Genomic DNA, 22,740 nt, shown 5'->3' on the forward strand with positions numbered 1-22,740 from the left:
TGGAGGGGGAAGTGTATGTGATATACATGTCCTTTTAACAACTGAGTGCTACATAGTCACTTTCTCTGCACTTTAACCAATTGTGAGTCTTTTTTTTTTTTTTTTTTTTTTTGTTTTTACGAGACAGGGTTTCTCTGTATTGTTTTGGAGGCTGTCGGTCCAGCCTGGCCTCGAACTCACAGAGATCTGCCTGCCTCTGCCTCCCGAGTACTGGGATTAAAGGTGTGCGCCACCACCCGACCCAATTGTGAGTCTTAATATTTAACTGCCGTCCACTACAAAAGAGCCTCCTTGGCTAAGGGCTGCACTATCCATGGGTATTATGGTATTATGTCTGTTTAGCAAAATAATAATCATAGGTTCTCCCCCTTGGAACTATGGGTTTGTGACCGGGTTTACAGTATTAGACAAGAGTTCCATTTTGTGGAACAGGCCTTAAATTCAACCTGAGGGTGGTGTGTTGCCCCCATAGCATTCATGCCAATGTTGCAGCAGCCACGCTGGCTGATTGCTGTTGTGGCTCACAGAGTTTGTCTTTGGGTGAGACTCTTGATGCCTTCTCTCCTAGGAGTCTCCACAGAATCTGTCACACATAAAGCTTCATCACTGTCTTCTCTCTGTCTGCAATGGCAGATCTAGTTGCTACAGATTCAGATTTTCTTCTACTCTCTTCATTACTTTAAAATTATTTGTATCTTGGGACTGCTTCATAGATTGACAGTGAATAGGATATTGATTGTAGTGGTTAGTGTAAATTGTCAACTTGACAGAATCTCCTTGGAAGATGGGCCTCCAGACATGCCTATGGGGAATTACATTACTTATGTTGGCAAGGGACGACACATCCACTGAGGGTAGCACCATTCCATGATGGGATCCAAAACTATGTAAATGCACAACTAGAGTTGAGCAGCAGTGTGTATTTTTCCTTCCCTGCTTCCTGACTGGATGTGTTGTAACCAGGTACTTCAGGTTCCTACACCTTGACTTCCCTACTATGGACTGTACCTTTGAGCTATGAACCAGAATAAACCCTGTCTTCCTAAAGTAGCTTTTGCCAAAGTAGTTCATCAAGGCAATAGGAGAAGGAATTAAGACTGATAATAATAAGAGTTACAGCTTTTTTATAGGACACACTGTTGATGTTGAATATAAATGGCTTCTACCTTTAAGAATCAATGATTTTGTTTTTAATTATGTGAATATGTGTGTGGGTTTGTGCATGTGGATGCAGTGCCCAAAAAGTACGGATGTGGGATTTGGACCCTCTAGAGCTGGCTTTTTTAGGTGGTTGATAACCCTCAGATGCCTGGTGTGGGAACTGGAAACTGAACTTGGCTCCTCTGCAAGAACAGTTTGTCCTCTTAGCTACTGAGCCATCTTACCAACCCCAGCTTCTGCAGTATTTACCAAATTCAATATGTAAATATATTGTGACTCAGCAATCCAGTTTTAGGACTCTGACCTACCAAATAATACCTGACCAACTTCATAAAATGTATCTTGAAGACATTTATGTCAATACTTTCTTACTCTATGCTAAGAATGAGAACATCAGTACAAATATAGGTTGTCTGTAGGCCAGAAAATCTTAGATTTCTTTTCCCAGAGTCACAAAGGAGACAGGTTTGATAAGAATGTGACAAATATTTTCATAGTCACTTTTAGATGTTTGAGTATTTGCTTGCCACCACGTACCACGCTGGGTATTTTTCACATATCAGCTTGTAAGTCTTTGCTAGCAGCCCTACAAGGGATGGCGTATCCATTGTTGTAGTAGAGATAAGGTGTCTTGAGCCAAATGGCTGGCATCTATGTGTTTAGCTCTTGTGTTACATTGTTGTATCAGGAGAGGCAGCAGATTGTGAAAAACAACTGCATTGTCTATTCTGTTACTTTCCTTTATCTTTCCCAGTTTACCCCTCTTATTTACTTTTTAAAAGTCTTCTTGCCAGATGGTCACCTTTGGGTCACTCCATTGCTTAAAGTAGCCCACCCACTTTCATTAACTCGGAACGGTCTTATACATAATAGTTAGATTTTGTTTTTTGTCTCTCAGACAACTGATTTTAAAAGGAGGGCAAGTTTGTTTTGGCTCCTAGTTCCAGTCTGTTATTTCTAACTCCATTTCATCCATGTCTGTAGTGAGGCTTCACATCATGGTGGAAGGGCGTGGTATAAAAATGCTCCTCACCTCTAGTATTCAGGAAGCAGAGAAAAGTAACAGGAAGGGTAACAGTAACAGACATGACCACAGCGATACATTTCCTACAACCAGGCCTCACCTTGCACCACCTTCCAATAGTTTATTCAGATTTTAAATTCATCAGTGGATTGTTTAACTATTAGTAGTTAGATTCCTCATGATCTAGTGCATGTTGGAAATACCTGCATAGACAGACCCGAGGTGTGCTTTAATGTAATCTAGGCATCTCTCAATCCAATTGGACTGACAATCAAGATTAACTATGACATACTGAACTCCATAGTCAGACTTTCAGGCTAACATCTCCAGCCTGTCTCCTCTCACACTCAGTCTCCTACTGTTCTGATCTGCTACCTGTGCTGTAACTGAGCGAAATGATTCCCTCACTCCTCTATAAACATGCATTTCCTATTTAAACAGTTTGAAAACTGTTTCAGCATTTCCAAGCTGAGAGTGCCAGATGCAATCCCTTGATCTCCCCAACCCTTTGCTATCCCACTTTTCCTAGAGTTGTTTGACTTAAGTAAAATGATGTCTGTAAAATGCTTAGTGCCATCCCTGGCAGCTAGTGATCATCGTGTAACTGTATCCAAATAAAGTTGAGAAAAGTACAAGATGGAACTGGAACATCTTGTTGTGGTATAAAGAAGAAAGTGTAATGGGGGCAGAGGCAAAGCTCTCCCTTGTGGAATAATACTGACACAGAGGAGGAAAGGGAGTTATAAAATCAGCACTCCACACTAAAGTGAGTGGGTGACAGTTGAGTGAGAAGCAGGATATTTTTGCATAATCTCAGTTCATTTCTTCATGGTTTGCCAGTTGATGACAAGGAAAAACATAGTAACTAGAGTGGAGAAACTTGGCAATCAATACTTTAATGGCTCTAAATTAATGACATCAAAATTAACTCTAGTGTTGGGAAAACTAACTAATCCATACTGTCTAAGAAGATACCATCATCTGTTGGTATTTGCTCCAGGAGTTTATTACTTTCCTCTGATCATGACAAAACATCCCATGTTGAGGATTAGCCCACACTGGGACTGTATCCTTCAGACATGTCGGGAACAAGAAAAGGAAGGCAGAAGCTTCTGCATATATGTTACACAAGTTCTAATGCCGTGTATGATCTTGAGCTGGATTTTAGAGTGGTATAAAGTCACTACAGAACATTGGACAGATGACACAGTTTGGTCAAGAAGTCTAGATATGGTAAGGATGTTTTGTCATGTGATTATGGAAGAGAATGCCTGTGGAAAGTCTTTGGAGTAGAGAGCAGTGTTTTCAGCTGGTTCAGGAAAGACGTGCACATATGTAAGAGCAGAGGAGAATTCCACAGCAAATGAGCTAAATATAAGCATTTTCTTTTTTTAACTATTTATTAACTTTATTTTATTTGCATTGGTATAGAAGGTGTCAGATCCCCTGAAACCAGAGTTACAGACAGTTGTGAGCTGCCATATGGGTGCTGGGAATTGAACCCGGGTCCTCTGGAAGAGCAGACCAGTGCTCTTAACCTCTGAGCCATCTCTCCAGCCCGTAAGTGTTTTCATAGTAGATTCATGGAAATTCTTTGTATTGTTATGGAGTTTTGACAAGTTTGAAGTTGTAGCAAGTTAAACTTCTGTTTTTGTTTTCTTGCTTCATTTTGTCTTTAAAGGGCCATAGTTGAGGCATTGTATCCTAGGAGAAACTTAAAAAGCACCTTATTTGGGATCACTGTATAGAGTAATGGATTGTTTTTTCAACTCTCTAAAGACAGGAACAGTATGAGCTGGCTTAGTTAAGAGTCCACCAGGCAGATGGACATGTATAATTCTAGTAGCAGCTTCACTCAGATACACTTACTCAGTTTGGGCTTGTTATTGCCTCTTCAGTGGAAAATGTAGTGTATGCCTAGCTCAGGAAGTACAGGTATCTGATGAGTGTCAAGGTAGGCTTTCCTGAGCCAAAGGGCTGAGAACCCTCAGTCTCTGATGCCAATGTGAGGATTTGACTCTTCATGATATCTCTGACCATTTTGAAGCCAGTGGTTTGACTCTGGCTCAAAATTGTTTAGAATGCCTGGTTCTGATGTTTTTTCTGTTTGCCATTGTTTTGGGATGAGACTTTGTACCTTTATACCTCAAACTCACCTTGGGTAGGATATATAGGTGACTTTGAACTCAAGATGCTTCTGCCTCTGCCTACTGAGTGCTGAAGTACAGATATTTCACTCTTATACTTGGCTCAATGCTGTCCTTTGAATTAAAACGTCACAGTCCAACTTGGTATAGCAATATCAGCAGTGCCCTTTTCTGTCTGGTTTGTTGTTTTGCTGTCTGGTGGACATGCTCCAGTTTTACCCAGAGTGTTTTGATCTCCTGATGAACAAAGAAGTGTAACAACCCCGCAGCCTCAGTTTTGGGGCATCCTTAGTAGTCAGCTCACTGGATTTAAAAAAATACCGTGTTCCCTATTACTCTTCTTAAGCTCTGAAGCCTACCAGTCTGATTGGAATTGCAGGTAAACTGTGGAATAGCTGTGCCAAACTTGGTGAAGATATGGCAGAGTGACCAGATGCTCAAGAAAACATGGTCCTGTGTGAGTGTTAGAGCCAGTATAACATCCGGAATTGTCCTCCGACCTTCACATATGTGCTATGGCATGTACACACTGAACACACACAATAATAATAAAGTTTTAAAAATGGATTTGGATTACAATTGATAAAACTTGCAGCTAATATTTTTATTACATATTATCAAAGAAGTATATATTTTCATTACTGCATTCATCCTTTCTTTCTAAAAATAAAGTGTTTCCCTCCAAAGAATCCAAGAGGTCAAAATGTAGTTGACAGGTGATAGGGTTTGTAACGAGAATCTTTTTCCTTGAGAGAAGCCTTCCCGCCAGCCTGGTTCTAGAGCCGCATCAGTCCCAAATAAACACACAGGAGGCTATATTAATTATGAAGCTGTTGGCCTTGCTTGTTTCTTACTGGCTAGCTCTGATTAAGTAATTACCCCATAATTGTTAATCTAAGTATATCTCTTACCAGAGAAGTTTCCGGGCTTCCTACCCCATGGCGTTACATCTCGACTCTCCGTCTTTTTCCTACCCAGAGTCCTTCCGGACTCCTAGTCCCTCCTATCTTGGTTCCCTATTGGCTCAACAGTGCTTTATTGACATAAGACTTCCCCAACAGGGTTACAGGGCTAAGGTATTAGAAATGGGGATTTGAGGCCAATAGGGTGGCTGTTGTTTATGGAAGAAGAGAATCCTGCAAACAAAGAAATAAGTAAGTATATAGAAGAAAATTGTCAGTTGCCCAGCTACTTAATACTTGGAAGGCTAAGATACTGAATGGAGATTTCAGTAGCTCCTTGACTTGGGGGACAAAGGATTTGGAGTTAATTACTCCCATAAACACAACAAAATTTTAGTCAAAATTCTAGAAGGAATATTCTTTAGCCGTACTAATCACATCCAGGGCTGGAAAGATTGGTCAGCAGTTAAGAGCATGTACTACTCTTGCAGAACCTGAATCCCATTCCAGAACCCATGTACCTCACAACTCCTGTGACTCAGTTTCAGAGCAGCATCCAGCTCCCATAGGCATTTACACATGAACACGCACGCGCACACACACACACACACACACACACACACACACACACACACACACACACACACACACACACACACACACAGGGTGGGAAAGGGACGGAGATAGAGGGAGGTAAAAGACTAACCACAGGTCAAGCATTGTGTCTCATGCCTTTTATCCCAACACTAAGGATACAGAGATGGGCAGATCTGTATAAGCTCAAAGCTAGTCTGATCTACATACTGTGTTCCAGGCCAGGTTATCTAAAAAAATTGAGAATTAATGATGACAGTGAGGCATTCAAGGACCACCCAAGAAAGGGCAACATGATTAGATGTTAAGAAAGGACTTGATCATTTCATACTTACTTTGTTTTCACAGAGAAGTCAAACAGTTACATACAGGGAAACCCAGGACTCAAACAATGTTGCTAGAATAGTTACAAACTTATTCCACTAACACAGTTATAAGCAAGGGCTAGCTTCCTGAAAACTGGCCTCCCATGTTAAAGGTAACTAATCATTCTCCAACTAAGCTTACACATTAACCATTCAGGACTGGACAATCCCTGTTTGCATGAATTTTGCCAAGACCTTGTCCTATGTTAACCACCCTTTTACTTGTTCTTGGTCAGTGTTGTGTTTCCCATATGGCTCAAGCTGATATTTCTATAAAGCCTTCCCCTATATTCCTTTGGGTCTAGTCTTGTCCTATAGTTTCTGTATCAAGCTTTCTTTTTGATCACCAATGCCTAAATAACAACACGGAGACTTACTATTAATATCAAAAGCTTGTTCTTTAGCTTAGGCTTGTCCCCAATGCGCTTTTATAACTTAAATTAAACTGCTTCTCTTTAGTCTACATTTTGCCATATGGCTTTTCGACTTCTCTTCCATTTCTGTATATCGGACTTCCTACATGTCTTTCTGGGAAAGAGAGGCAGAGAGAGACACCATGTACACTGCCAGAGTAAGAGGTCCGGACCCTTTTCTCTGGTAAGAGAAATACTTAGATTAACAATTATAGCCAATAAGAAACCAAGAAAACTGCCAACAGCTTAATAATTAATATAGTGTCCTGTGTGTCATTTGGGGGTTCAGACAGTGTGGCAGGGCCCAGGCGACTGGTGGGTAAGGCTATACTCTACTCAGGAGGGCAATCAGCTAATACTGAAGGCACCCAGTTTATTGATTCATCATCTTAAGTAACCATCCAAAGGTGAGGGACATGGCAGAAGACATCTGTTATCATGTATAAAGGGCTGATAGCAGTTATTTCCCTTACTCCTAAAGACACTCCTTTGCAGCACGTACTCAAACCCTCAGGCACCTTTACCCCAGCATGTCTCACTAGCCTTCAGGGTGGGTGTAGACTTGCTCTGGCCCAAGTCTGTTGTTATTTAGAATAGGAACCATTCTCCACAGAGGTCAGAACATCCAGCAGCTATTAGCTGCATCTAAAAGACAGTAGAAATTCTGGGCTCTTCTGAACTCATGGCAGGGTGGAATAGATTTCCAAAATATACAGGCCAGATAGAGCTAAAAAAACTGAATGTTTAATGAGGGCCACGATAGCTACATACTTTCAAACTACCTCACCAAAGGTGGTTGTTAATTATAAAGATGAAATGTGGGCTTTCTTTCTCTTAAGGTAGACTTACTGAAATGATCAAAGTAAAAGTCATTGACGGTAGCATGAGTTGACATAGTGTGCCAGCTGAGAAGATGCCACAAGCAGAGCATTCTCCAAAGATGCGCCTCTGCGTATGCTGATGGAGAGGTGTAAGGTCAGATCACATTGTGACATGGCCTACAAATTGACACACATGTAACCTCAAGTGCCAAGGTTAAGAAAGTCTAGGAAATATTGAACACTTATTGTAATTTGAGAAAATACATTCCAGGTTGCATCTAGAAACTATAGCAGTTATTCAGGGAACAACTTAAATAATAAATTCAGGATTGGGAGTTAGATGGTATGATAAATTGATGTAAATTTTTTTATTTGTAAGAGATTATGTTGTATGAAAGTCTGTGTATGACGAAGCATCAGTTTGGTTGTTTGTTGACTTAGCTGTTTTGTAAAAAGAGTTCTGTATGCTGTACTTACCAGTCTTCTGCAAGTTAATGGTTGATTCAAAAAAACAAAACAAAACAGCAACTTGTATTTCTATATACAAGTGCCAAGTAACTATAAGGCAAAATTTTAGAGTATATTTTTTAAAATATGATGTACTTGGTTAATGAATTTACTGTCTATAAATTAGAACTCGTTGCTGTTTACAGCAGAACTATACCATTTTTATGATTTGAAACTCAATATTGTTAAAAATTCTTGTTCTCACCAAATTGAACAATTGTGTGCAAAGTTGTCTAGATAAGCACCCCTCCCCAACAGGCTTTTTTTTTTTGGCATGTTTGTAGTGATGGACAAATAGACTTTACAATTCCTATGCAAATACAAAACAAACTAGAAAAATAGCTATCCTGAGCATGCTACGTCAGAAACATAGATGGGCACGTTTATGTCTTTCCACAGTGTCAGAGTTTATTGGATGACTAACTGTAAATTCACATGCTATGTTGGTTTTCTTGGCTGCAATTTACCTAGTAGCCCTGATATCCCTTGATAGCTAGCTGAGCAAAACCAGGTTCTTTCATTACAATCTTAAGTCAACGTTAGACCACATATTACATATCACAGAAAATAGACCAGCCTATATAACTATCTATGTGGGTTAAGGTTAAGGAAGTTGCAGCAGAGTTGAAGAACGGCTTCCTGAGAAACTGGGAAGCAGATAGTAGATGGCAAAGAGATTCACCATAGATGGTAATGTAAGGTATTAAGTACCCACCAGAAGGCTTGCTGGCATGTTAGCTTCAAAGTCTAGCTATTGAGGAACCTCAGAGTAAAGTGGAGTTGCCCAGTGTGGGATTCTGGAGGTTCTAGAGATAAAGTACAGAACCAGATGTAGACTAGGCCTTGGAGTAGACCCAGTCGGCAATGGGGACAGAGCCCAGTTGACACCCTAGGGAAACTTGGAAATTCCCTTAAGGTATACAGTGACTAGTCAGATGATAGCATGTGAGGGCTGTTGACAGCTCCTCTTTATGTGGTCCAGATGTGAGCATTGTGGAACCCCTTCCACTGTCTGGTATGTTCAATAAGCTCTCAGGTCTAGTTTTCCTGGTATGATTTTTTTCAATATGCCATGTGCTCATATAGTCCCATCTTACTTACTTGTTCTACTTTTAGAATAAATTAATTTTGTGTCTTGAAGGTAATTCTAGAGAGATAGTACTTCTTTTAAAAATTGTGCGTGACTGTGTGTGTACACCTTAGTATACATGTGCATGCAGGTTCAAGTGTGTCTGCATGTGAAAGCCAGAGGCCAATCTCGAGTGTTTTCTTCAGTTATTTCTCTGCCTTATTTTTTCACCTAGGCTGGTCACTGGCTGCCTCCACAGTCCTACCCCACACCCAGTGCTGGAACAATAGGGCAGCACTGCTTTGCCTATCTTTTTACATGAGTGCTAACTCATGCTTGTGCAAACACTTTGCAGACTGAGCCATTTCCTTGTTTAGGTGCCCAATGAGACGCAGAGTCATCTTGCCTTTGTGTTTTCACTTAAAATGGAGTTCAGTGATGCTTGTAAATTGGAGTCTCTTAGGACAAGGCAGTCATTAAAGAGTTTTACCAATATGGAGTAACTTAGAACAGTCAACATTAACCCCATGCAGTTCTCTAAAAAGATGACACAGAGAATAATTAAGGCATCTGAGAAGTTGGGGATTCCTTTCCTCCACCTAGCGTGTATTGATTGCTAAGATGCAAGCTCTATGTTGGCTTGGGAGGTTTAGTGCAGAGCTCTGGTCATCCCAGTTCTGCTTTGCTTGTGGGGTGAGAGAATCTGGCCATTGTCCTTACTCTCAGCTCCAGGGCTGATCTTGTTGGAGGAGGCTGGATGACACAAGCATTTAATCCAGACCTTGAGTTGGGCCACACCTTCTGTTGGAAGTGTGTCACTGTGGGGGTGGGCTTTGAGGTGCTTTTCCCGGGCTAAACTCAGTGTGACAGTCAGTCGACTTCCTGTTTTCTGTGAGTCAAGATGTAAGGACTCTCAGCTCCACTTCTGCCTGCTTGCTGCCAGGCTCCCCACCATGACGGACTAAGCCTCTGAACTGTAAACAAGCCACCACAATTAGATGTTTCCTTTATAAGAGTTACTGGGGTCATGGGTTCTCAGCAATAAGAAACCCAAACTACATGGGTTAAGAATAGATCTCAAACTCTGTCCTCAAACTACTCATTTAAGAGTCTGAATTTATTGTATCAGAATGGAGCAATTAGTGCCCCAGAACATTATTGGAAACAATTGGGCAATCAAATAGCAATTAGTGGAGCCTAGCAGCTGTTTACAGTACTAACAGAGGCAGAGAACCTAGCCAATGAAGGAAATTTGGGCAAATTCTAGGGCTCTGTTCTCTGAGGAGCAACTTTGGAGGTCTTATATTGCAGATCAGATAGACTTGACTAATAGTCAGGCCAAACTATTAAATAAGGAAAAAAAAACAATAAAAACAAGTCAGGCTGACTTACACCTGAAATTCCAACAGCAGGAGAATCACAGTGAGTTTGAGGACAGCCTCAGTTACCATGTGAGACTGTCTCAAACAAAACACAACAAATCTTGCCAAAGTGGGCATGGGGGAGTTCAAGTTTTAACAAATATAAATATCCACTTTTAAAGACAAAAATGTAATAATCATAGCAACATTTTAGATGTGAAACATATAGGTGCCCTATAGAAGTAGGGAATTCAAGGACATAAACACTACAAGTGTCAGAGTGTGATCAAAGTATCTCACTGCAGCACTTACTGTAACCTCTGCTGTTAGAGTTACTGGGCTGCTTCAGTTTCTTCTTTACTACTGAAAGCCTGGGTGACTGAATAGAGTTGCTTGTAAAGTATGTAATATATGCCTATAAAAATACTGACTTTTATGAATATCCGAACAATCTATACCAGAAGTAGAAAAACAGGTAACTTGATGTATTAAGCTTGTCTTCTTGGATTTATAGTTTCTTTTTCTTGAGTCTCCTCAGCAATGGAAAAGCATTTCCTGTGTCCCAGTTCTTTAATAGATAAAGAATTAGAGATCAGTGACTTAATTTGCTTAAAACAGGACAACAGTAGAACCCATGTCTAGTTTGGGTCTCTCGGTCACAAATCTCTCTTTCTTCTATGAGACAGGAATATGTTGGAGTTTTTTTTGTTTGTTTTGTTTTACATGGACTGACTTTTTGGGGTTTAAAGCTCGTTTTCAGAGAGGGGAACCCTCGTTAAGGGGACAACAAGAGAATATATGATGAATGAATATGAGCAGATTTCATGATGCATAGAAAGATGTCAGAATGAAAGCCATTATTGTGTATGCTGACTAAAAATAACAAGGCAAAGATGCACATATGAAACAGCAATAAAATTAACTTTTATTAAATTAAAAAATCTATTGAGTGCTGCATGCAGGCATTTGTGGGGTAGTTGAAGTGTGGTGACTATATTGGCCCTGGTGCTTAAAAAAGCAGTGTAGCAGAGAGGAGAGTACAACTAACATTAGGAATACAACAAGATAATTACATTGGTAAAAAGTCTTTAGTACTATGATGATAACATGAGGAAGAGGATGACTCTGTTGAAGTCAGCCCTATATAGAAGATGAAGTGACTGAATTGCACATTGAGACTATGTGGGAATTTGATCATTCATATATAGGTATATATTTCTGTACTGTGACTATGTAAATTTAGACTGAAGTAAATAACTACTGAAAATAGAAAAATCCATTGTTCATTTATAGGAATGCTGTGTTCCTTTCTGCCTTTTAAATAATTAGTTTTGTCTTCAGATAAATTAAAAATCCTCGGCAAAATACAGAAGCCTTAGAGAACAAATGTTTTTTTGTGGTTAGTCTCTAATGAAATTAGAGTTTAATTTTTTTAAAATGTTACCGTCCTGTGCAATTTTAAACTCTTTATAATATTAATCTGTTACTACCTAAATTCACCCATATGTGGGTCTTCAAATAATATCTTAATACTAATGATTAGTGTTTCTTTTTTCCCCCAATTAGGCAATTCCCCTTTTCACTTCAGCTGTTTTGTCTCCTCTTTGATTATTTCCCTTGTGATAAAAGGACACATTGGAGACAAATAGAATCTTTGGGTTTTGAATACTTTCATTTAGCCGTGCTGTGCTGCTTTTATTCCATGTTCTTTTCTACTCCATGTTGTATGAAGCTGTAAGAATGCTGCCTGCTGCCTAACAATACATTCTTTTAAAGTGTGCCCAGCCAGTTCCAGAAAATAGAGAATCTATTTACAGATCTTACACCTAGTGATTGCATGTGGCAAGATAGGATTTTTGCTTGTGTTTTGTTTGGGATTTGTGTGGCATTTGGGGGTGGGGTTGGTTTGGTTATTATGTGGCTGATGTTTGATATTCTAAGTTACACACTGGTGGCAGAGGTCTCTGATATGCTGTCTTTGGAAAAGAACTCTTAAATCTATGTGGATTTTGGTCATAGTTTTAATGGTGGTACTCTTTGCACATTAATCTGACTGGTTTAGGATGATCATTGTGTTAGGAAATTGTATGATGATATGAAACTAATTAATACTTGCTATGAAGCTGCTAAATACTAAAGGTCATGCAAAAATAAATTAGTGGTTAATCCAAAGTAATTAAAAGGAGTTATTTCCTTTCATTTATGAATGCAAGTCAAAGAAAGAAAATATATTTCATTTTTAGATTATATAAATGGTGGAGAACTTTTTACTCATCTTTCTCAAAGAGAGCGTTTCACAGAGCACGAAGTGCAGATCTATGTTGGAGAGATCGTGCTTGCCCTGGAACACCTGCACAAGGTAAGGCGCTTCATCTTTGGAGTTTGCTTTTGAACAGTTCGTTAACTGCGGTGTTGATGGACCTAACAAGTTGATGTTTTCACAGGTTGTCTTGGGGGTTGTGAATGTTGCTGTGTTCTTAGTTTCATAGTTCCATTTGAAAATGTTTACTTTTTGCTGGACATGGTGCAGCATTCCTATAATCCTAGCACTTGGGAAACTGAGGCAGGAAGATCATGAATTGAAGGCCAAACTAAGTTACAAAGTGAGAACCCCAACTCAATAAATGAACAGAAAATAAATTCTTGTCTATTGTGTTTTAAAACATCAAGCAAACAAAAGAACCTGAGGGTTTTCTTCTTCTTCTTCTTTTTGTTGGTCTTCATGGAAAAAAAAAAAAAACAAACCAAAACAGGATTTTGTTTATTGTAAAGTATCATCAAAATAAAAGCTGTTGGTTGTTAAAATGAAACCCCAAGTTGTAAAATGTATTTTCTTAATTGTGATTTGCTCCATGGCACAGTCCATCTTCTGTTTACAGAGGGCACTTCCTGATTTTCTACTGGTTCTGAGTTACTTTCCTCCCTCCTACAATAACTCGCTCTGTACCTGCCCTGCTCTATTCCTCCTCATTGCCTCCAAGTGACATGAGCTCAGACAGGGAAACCTTTACCTGGACGTTGTATCTACGATCCTGTTAGAACTCTGTACATACTAGTTTAAATTTGTGTTATTGCAGATATTCTTAACCTTGATTCAGGATATTTTGACTTATTTAAGTTATTGAAGAAGCTGCAATTTCTGTGTTGTCTCGGTGTGTATGGTTTTTGTCAGAAGGAGAAAATGCTAAAGTAATTTATATCGAAGGCATGCAAGTTCATAAAGGAACAATCTGATTTGAGTCACTAAGTTTCGACAAGCCTTTCTTTGTCATTTTTGTCATCCCTCCCTTAGCTTGAGATAAACAGATTAAAGTATAAGTATGCAACACAGAAAAAAAGAGGTGAGAATTGAGCAAAATGGCAAGAAAGACATCTTAAAGAGGCAGGAAGTTTTGATCAGAAATTGAGTCAAAGATGGAGACAATAGATGAGAAAGGTTGAGAAAAGATTCTGGAAGATACAAGGAAATGATACAAAAGTCAAGAAACTATAGGTCTAGCCCAGAGCAGAGACAAGTCCTGACAGAAACGCCTGTCCTGACAGGTGGAGGGAGGCGGTTAGAATTTTTAAGGAAAAGTCCAGCACCTGGGAGCCTTAGGGGTCAGGTTGTGATTTGAGATCAGCCTGGCTTTACATAGTGAGACCCTGCCACAAATGAAGAGAGATAAGAGTGGAGAGAAGAGCACAGGAACAGTCAGTGACCATTTGTGCTGCCTTTGATAGAATTTTCACTGTGGTGACAAGCTTCATGTCTATACTTTTGTGTGATATGACTTACCTTAAACATCTTTACATCAGAAATATTACTATTCAGAATAAGCTTCAAAACCCTAGAAGCTTATATTAAGATATAAAAATGACAATAAAATTCACTATAAGTACCAAATTAAAAACAAAAAACCCACAAAGCCAAATGGTTAAGCTAGAAAGCACAGTCTATAATTTATATGATATTTTAATTTTGTTCATTTTGTTCTAGTAAAAAAATTCCACGTTCGTTATTACTAAACTAATAAGAAACATGGATATAGAGAACATAATGGATCTGGGAATAAATGTGATGGATATCTAATGAAAGCAGTATAGCAAATGATTTCTCAGCTGTGTTACCTTAAAAACACCACACATACATAAAGGAAGCAATATTAATTTTGATAGAGATACTAGTACTAATTCTTATAGGAGAAGAGAAAAGTACACATTTTTGGAAGTGTTGAAGTACATTGGATAGTAAATAGTTTATCTCTAAACATCTTTCCCAAGGAGGTAGCTTAAATTAAAGTACCTCTGGTTTGTAAGTAAATACAGTGCTTCAAGTGGACTGTCTGTTCAGCAGACACCCTTAAGTGTTTCCTTCCTGTCTTTCTCATAAACCACTGAAGTTTTCATAGGAAAACAGCCTACTGTTTTGTTTGTTTTCTGTTGTGGTTTTTGTTTTTTGAGGGGGTAAAATTTTTACTTCAGCTTTGAGAGATTATTAGGAATCTGCTTTTTCCTGTATTTGACGCTGAGGAAAACATTATTTCAAAGAATTAAATCACTTAATCCATGCTGATACACCTGAAAATATGAAGTCAGACACCTCTTAGATTTGTGTTATGTATTTGAAATGTTTTACTATACTGCTTACATGAAAAACAAACTAGAGAGGCATACAGTCTTGAACTCTGTAACATTTCACTCAGTGATTGGCCATACATTTGACAGTGATCCCATAAGATTTCAGTAGAACTGAAAAACTCCTGTCACTTGGTGGTTATGGAGCTGCCAAAATGCTATACTTGACTTCATCCCTGTTTGTTTGTTGCTGGTGTAAATAAACCTGCTGTGCTACCACTCATGTAATAACCCAGCACATATCATTATGTACAGCAGAGTAAAACCTGATAATGGTCAAAAGTCAAACATGCTTCTGGTTTATATATTTAGTATATATTTTAGCCATCATTTTCGGAGGTTTACATAAGACAGTCTAGTGTGTTTCAGTGGCAGCAGCTTCATACATCTCATGTTTACTCTGTTTTAATTTTTGTTGATATGCCTATTTGCTGTTTTGTTCACTGTGGTCTCAGGAGGAATAGGATACATGTACTTTTCCACTACACTCCCAAGGTTTGTGTAAGTTCACTGCAGAATGCTTGTATAATCGAAGTCATCTAATAGCACACTTCTAGAAAATATCCTTATAAAACAATGCACGACTGTATGAATGCTATTTAATGATTTGCTTTGCTGATTTAGAACTAAACATCAAAATTTACCTGTGCTCTTTAACTTTTATGTTTAAGAGCTTGCAATTTAAAAAGCCTTTACCTGTCTGACACATTGCATAATACAGGATACTCAATAAGTGCAAAAAAAATCTTTAAAAGCAGACAGTATGGATATATTAAGGTAAATAGTAAAGGTAAGTACATAGTTTAAAAACAGAAATGATCAGCATAGGATATGGCTCCCTAGGAAGGTTTGCTGAAGCCATTACCGAGTTGTGGGCAAGAACTAGCCAACAAGGACCCTGAAGATAATTTGGAATGAGTGTGAAATAAGGAGAATGGAAACAGAAAGAGGCAATAGTCAACAGGGAGATCCTGAAGAAGCCGATTCCAGGGATAGGCCCTTGTCACACAGAACTAACGTACATTTGGAGAGCTTTGGGAAAGCCAGCACTTGAGCCCCAAGATGGAGCATTCGCTCTCAGAGTTGCTAAGAGCCTCAGGATCCTGAAGACGCACCTCCTCAAAGGTAGAAAAACGCTCCCTTAATTGATTGGGAAAGTATCTTAAAATGCATTTTGTTTTGTTTTGTTTTTACAGTTGGGGATTATATACCGTGACATTAAGCTTGAAAATATTCTGCTTGATTCTAATGGCCATGTGGTGCTGACAGATTTTGGTCTGAGTAAGGAGTTTGTGGCTGATGAAGTGAGTATTATATTTTAATTTGAAGTTAGTAATACCAAAATGCAAACAAGGATGAAAACTTATTTACCAATAAGCATTTAATAGGACAGTAGTACCATGTGAGTTACAGATTTTTGTTCAGATTTGTTCAAAGGAACTTTTTGATATAAATGGACTGTTGAGATTTTTAGTTTAAAATCACCATGAAACCATCCCATTAAAGTCACAGTAAGCCTTTTAGGGATATGTCAGACTTCTCCACTTTGACATGGTACACACAACTTCTCCCTAAAATTTGCGTCAGATACAACTGATATCTAAAACAACTCTTGTTCCTCTTTAGGAGAATGGCCTGGGTTGGGATGAAAAAGAATCCAAAGTGAAACTTATATAGTTTACATTGTAATTAGCAGCTAAGGCCTGCTGCAATGACCCTTAGAGTTCATTGGGAAGGATGGCAGGACCTAACAGACTAACACTTGAATGATCTTGCTGGGATTTTCTCAAAATGAACTGAAATGTAGTAGCTGATGTGCTGACAGTGGATATGCACAGAAGGTCCCACATTCACAGTGTTAGTTAAGGACTGTTTAATATCACAGTGCCTCCAGTTGCATTTAAAGCTATATGTCTACTAATTATAATCAAGTGTTATTTTTATGTAGGAGTTATGATAAAGCTGTATTTTCAAGTACTAATTATTCAAAAGAACTGTTAGTTTGGGGGTCAGTCTTATTTCTATCCAGGAAATTATTGGTGTAGAATAGAGAATCATAGAGTTTTGTAGCTGGGGTGTTGGTGGTGCATGCCTTTAATCCCAACACTCAGGAGGCAGGGGCAGATGGATCTCTGTGAGTTTGAGGTCAGCCTGATCTACAAAGCAAATTCTAGGACAACTAGAGCTGTTAGAGAAACCCTGTCTTGAAAAACAAAAACAACAACAAAAACAACACATCTTTATTATGTTCCAAATTAAGTATAGGTTGAATAACCCTAACCCAAAATTTTTGAGTGCCAACATAATGTTACAAATGAAAAATGTCATGCCTGCCATCCTGTAATGTGCTACCATCAAAACACAGACATACAATATAGTTTATGTAATATCCCTGAGGATCAGGAAAGTCTATCATGATACATCTTTTGCATGAATGCCCAGGTCCCCAGTGCATACCCCAACCATATAAGGCAGTAAGACCAGACATATGCAGCTTCATGCACAAGAGCAGGTTCTTGATGACCCCCTGCATGTGCAGTCAATGCCCATGTACATTGCTCACGTTGTTTTTATTTAATGTTGACTTAGCCTCTGCTGTGTGGTGTAAAGATGTAAAGCTGTACATCCTCATGTGACTGCTAAGAAAAAGAGGAAGCATTTAAGTTTATTTCTAACACAGACATGCAGGCTACTGGAGAAGCTGCACAACAGTGCTCATAGGAATGGCTCATTGAAGAGCATTGTGTAAGAACGGCCATTGTATTAAACCTAAGGAAACAGAAGGAGGGACTGATAAGATTTAAAGTAATAAGTAGAAGTTAATGAAAAATAGAAAAATAGTATAGCAAGGTGCCTTATGAATAAAGATACCAGCTACCAAGCCTGACAACCTGAGTTTGATTCCTAGGACTCACATAGTAGAAGGAGGCAATCAATTCCCTCAAATTGTCCTCTGACTCGTGCACGTGCGCGCACACACAAACACACACACACACACAATAAATAAAAACATAAAAGAATGTTGAACAAGTAGCTCTGTTACTATCACAGTGAACTCAGTGTAATGATTGAGCAAGCAACATTGTATCATGATGAACTAAAATCGGAAGTAACTATATATATTCATAGGCTTGTTGCAAGACATAGTTTTAAATTTTAAAAGATTCATAGTTATATCCACCTGGTGGCTCAGGCTTATAATTCTGTCTCTTTGGGAGGCTGAAGCAGGAGGGTCTCAGGTGCAAGCCTACCTAGACAACAAAGTGACTTCAAGAGCAGACCAAGCAACTCACTGTTGGGCCTTGTTTCAAAGTAAAAGGTAAACGGGTTGAAGATAGAGCTCTGTGGTAGCTTGCCTGTCTAGTGTGTGCAAGGAGCTATAATTGATCCATAGTATGATGGACACGTGGATGCCAGATGATAGATAGATAGATAGATAGATAGATAGATAGATAGATAGATAGATAATAAAGTAACTGCATAGATATAGATAGGTAATAAAGTTACTGCTTATATAAAGCAGCAGAAAAATTCCATCCCATATTAGCCAAGATCGTTATTGAGAAAAATCTGATGCTTAAACAAGTTTGTAATACTGATAAAATATAACCCTTTAACATTATTGCCCAGAAAGTCACTGTCCACACAGCCCATGATACAGCTCCCAAAGGAATTAAAATTGCCCCAAACAAAATAAATCCAGGCTGGTGGTATGTTGCACAGATTGTAAGCTTGTAGCAGGAGAAGGTTACATCCTTGATGTTTTAGGAGCTGAATTTCTTGGCAGTCTATTACTGCATGAACAAGAAAGCTGGATCACCAAAGACCTCTTTATTGATTGGGTTCACTTTTTTTTTCCTGCAACTAATGAATATTTTAAGGTAGCTGAACTGGATGAAAAATTCATGGTTCTGATTCCTTGACAGCTGTTTTGTTTACCCTCCAACTGATGTTCTTATCAAAAATAATGTTGTGGTACATACTTTCCCCCAAAATACCTTTTTTAAAATTCAGCCATATGAACAAAGAAAATCCTAGATCACTGAAAAGTAAATATGAAAATGCTTGCTAGAGTAAATATGAAAATGAATGTCATGCTGGCACAATGAACAGAAGCATGGGCATGGACCAACTGCCCAAGGTATATCTTCTCACCAAATCTTAAATAAAATAGTGTCCAGTAACCATTAGACATCCTAGCAGTCAACCCGAGATTCCTGGATAGGTCATCATGCTGCTTAGTTAACAGCATGTTTGTTTTTATGCCATATTTTTATTACTAAATCCATATTTGTGAGTAAGTATAAGAAAATGACTTTTTAGTCATTGTAGATAAACTTAGAACTTGGAGTGAGGGTGATGTCAAACAACCACAGGTTGTCCGCATGGGGACTGAAGGAGTGCGAACTCTGACTGTAGTGGGCCCATGTGTATACACTTCGCTTCCCACACAAAATTATTTAAAATATCTCTGAGAACTACATTCAAGCTCTCTCTGTCGTGTGTGTGTGACACGTACACATGCAGATATGTATATAAACCTAAATTCCCCAATTAGAATCATGTCTTATCCTCAAGATAATCATTTTTATATATGCTAGTATGCTAGAATCAAGTTTAAAAAAATATGAGACCCAAAACACTTCTGATCTCAGGCCTTTTAGGTAAGGGTTAATCTGTCTGTATGTCTGATTGCTTTTTGGAATATTTCCAGAACCAGTCCTGAGTGTCTTAGAGTTTTTGTTGCTTCAATAAAACACTATGACCAAACACAACTTGGAGAGGAAAAGGGTTTATTTTATCTTACAACTCTCAGACCATACTTCATTACTGAAGGAAGTCAGGGCAGGAACCAGGAGGCAGCAACGGAAGCAGAAGCCATAAAGGAGTGCTGCTTACTGACTTGCTCCTCGTGGTTTGCTCAGTATGCTTTCTTGTATCACACAGGATCACTTGCTGTGGTTGGTACCCCCACCCCTCTGGACTGGGCCCTCCCACATTAATCATTAATCAAGAAAATCCCATACAGACTTCTTGCAGGCAGTTTGATAGGAGCATTTTCTTAATTGAGGTTCCTCCTCCCAGATTACTCTAGCATAAAGACTAAATGTTCTAATTTTTTTTTATCATAGCTCTATTTACTTTGGTTACTCATTCAGTATGTACTTACTGATCACCTCTAAGCTAGCTAGTGCAATAAGAAATAAAGTAAGGAAGACTTTTGCCTTTAGGATGCTATAGTTGTAGCTATAAATTTTGTTAGATATAAATTCGTTATAAATAGATGAGATGGATTTTAAGAAGTTTGCTTTTGATTTTAAAAAAGCTTATTCTTTACGTGTAGAGTTGTTTTTATGTCTGTGCACCACATGCATGCAGTGGCCACGGAGGCCAGGTGAGGGCCTTAGATCCCTGGAACTGGAGTTTTAGATGGTTTGGAGTGGCCTGTGGGCGTTGGGAACTGAACCTGAGTCCTCTGCAAGACCAGCAAGTGCTCTTAACCACAGAGCTGTCCCTCCAGCCCTATCCCCAAGTTTGTTTTGTATTTTTTTTAATTTACTTCTTTATAAAAATTTTAGTGGCAACTCTAATAAAATGTAAAGGATCCATTATTGTTGCCTTCTCTCTAAATCCCACTAAAGTAAAAAGAGTGAAATGTGCACACACCCAAAAGGAAGGGAAGATAATGGTAACTACGTTTTGATCTATGAGATGGTAGTTTTAACTGAGTCCTAGACCAGTAAAGTAAGAGTCTCAAAAGAAGACTCTGCACCTCTGACTCCCCAGAACTGCTCAGGAATTGTAGCCACCAGGTTCCTCAAGTAGAAGTGTGGGTGATTAAGGATTTTTGGGACTCAGGTAAGAAAGATGAGGCCCTATATCCCCTGGCCCTATGTCAGCTCTGTCTACTTAGGTACCTATACCTTCTTCATCTTCAGGGAAGAAGGTAAAGGTCAGACATTTTGTATTTCAGGCACAGTTGAGAGTGGAGTGAGGATGCCATATGGAAATTAGTGAGGAAAGCAAAAAGTGGCATTCTATATTATGCAAATCCTATGACCTGTTCCCAGCGCCTCACCATGAGCACAGGAGTGCCTTAGACAGAGTGTGGAGGATTGTCACTGAGAAACCAAGGACAAACACTTACAGATGGGGCTAGAGAGATGGCTCGGTGTTAAGAGCACTTTCTGGTCTTGCAGAGGACTAGACACAGTTCCCAGCACCCAAGTAGCAGCTCACAACCTTGTGTAACTCCAGTTCCAGGGGATCTGATACTCTTCTGACCTCATGGGATACATGTGGTTCACCTACATATGTGCAGGTGGAACACTCATACACATAATTAAAAAGTAGATAAACCTTTTAGAAAATTGACAGTTGTTGTCATTTGGGGGTTTTGAAAGTGGACCTTCAAAGAGATAACCTGTCTTTGCAGAGGAGCCTGTAACCTGATATGCTTAGACTGTGCTACAAAAGCATGTCTGTGATAGTGTCTCAATTTTGTGGTTACTTTATTAATTCATTCCAATACAATGGTTTCTTTGAAGTGACATTTAAAGTATCTCACTAGACTGCCAAAGGGTCCTTGGCATGTAGTGTGTGAGCTGTCACCTGACAGACCTACCGATTACTTTCTTCTTTCTCCATGGATGCACACATCTATTTTCTCATTCACTCTATCTGTGTTGAGGGCCTTTACATATACTAAATATTAGGCTAAATACAAAGCTGAAAATAATCACTTGCTGAATACATTCAGACACATGTGGCTGATTATTTAGCAATAGGAGAAAACAGACCACATCCATAGAGAATGGTGAAATTTTGGGACCCATAACAAAACTAAGAAAAAAAAACCAAACAAACTAATATCAGAGCTAGTCAGAATTAGGGAATCTTGGCTAGAATAAATGATAGATCAGCAGATGTCCTGTGTGACTGAAGCAGCCAGGTCTTCTCTTAAGAAAAGAAAGGTCCCGTGTTTTCTGCTGGACAGGTCAAACACTACCCCTAAGAGAATGCCAGCACTTGGTTATTTAGGTGCAAAAATGTTAGATTCAGGATAAAGCAGAGAACTAAGTCATTGATAAGTTAAGTTTTTTTCACTGACCACAGCCAACTGTATTTTGACAGAACATCACACTGTAGGGTTCTTTTAGCTCATTCTTTCTCTTTGCCTTGAAGGTCATACTGTCAGACTAGACTTCAGTGTTTACTCTTAGGGATCAGATAAGAATTTTTTTTTCTGAAGTCTCCTAAAACTTGATCTAATGGCCTTTTTGTCCCCAGCTCCATGCAGCACCTTTATAGTAAGTAAGTGCCCTGACCCAGACCCTCCCCATTTAACAGATACCCCCGAGACTGTTCCACTGGGGCTAGCATTTCTTTCCAGGTTCCTTTTGGTTCATGTGTCAACCTAAGTCACCCCCACCAAAGCATAGTCTTTGTAGGAACTTGTGAATGTTTACTCTATCCCTTTAGCCCGAATGTCTGTCTGTAAGTGTCTATCTCCCGTTTACACTTTGGTCTCACTGTCATCATTTAAGCATGCCTAGTAGCTTCAGTTTTAAACTTAGAAAGAGGGAGATAATGGAAATTGACTGACTTAAAACAAAACAAAACAAATCCCTGGGTGGTCCATCTTCTCTCTAGCTATTTTTGCTCTTGTTCTCTGTCCATATGTCTGTATACGGCCTCTGCTTACACACGTCAGCACTCCTGAGTCTACTCCAGTTTGTCTTCTACTTCCTTACCAATT

At 39.0% G+C, this 22,740-nt stretch overlaps 1 protein-coding gene across 4 annotated transcripts in view; it reads left to right on the forward strand.

Annotated features, from left to right (window-relative positions):
* Positions 1 to 22,740, forward strand: part of Rps6ka5 (ribosomal protein S6 kinase A5) — a 151,935-nt gene that overhangs the window by 78,113 nt on the left and 51,082 nt on the right. For all 4 annotated transcript variants that reach the window (XM_005068407.4, XM_040742627.1, XM_040742628.1 and 1 more), the window contains 2 exons: positions 12,608 to 12,723; positions 16,178 to 16,285. In XM_005068407.4, coding sequence (XP_005068464.1) covers positions 12,608 to 12,723; positions 16,178 to 16,285 — 224 coding nt within the window. The remainder of the gene's footprint in view (positions 1 to 12,607; positions 12,724 to 16,177; positions 16,286 to 22,740) is intronic.

The sequence above is a fragment of the Mesocricetus auratus genome, unplaced genomic scaffold, assembly GCF_017639785.1.
Source record: "Mesocricetus auratus isolate SY011 unplaced genomic scaffold, BCM_Maur_2.0 Super-Scaffold_15014, whole genome shotgun sequence".
Lineage (NCBI taxonomy): Eukaryota > Metazoa > Chordata > Mammalia > Rodentia > Cricetidae > Mesocricetus > Mesocricetus auratus.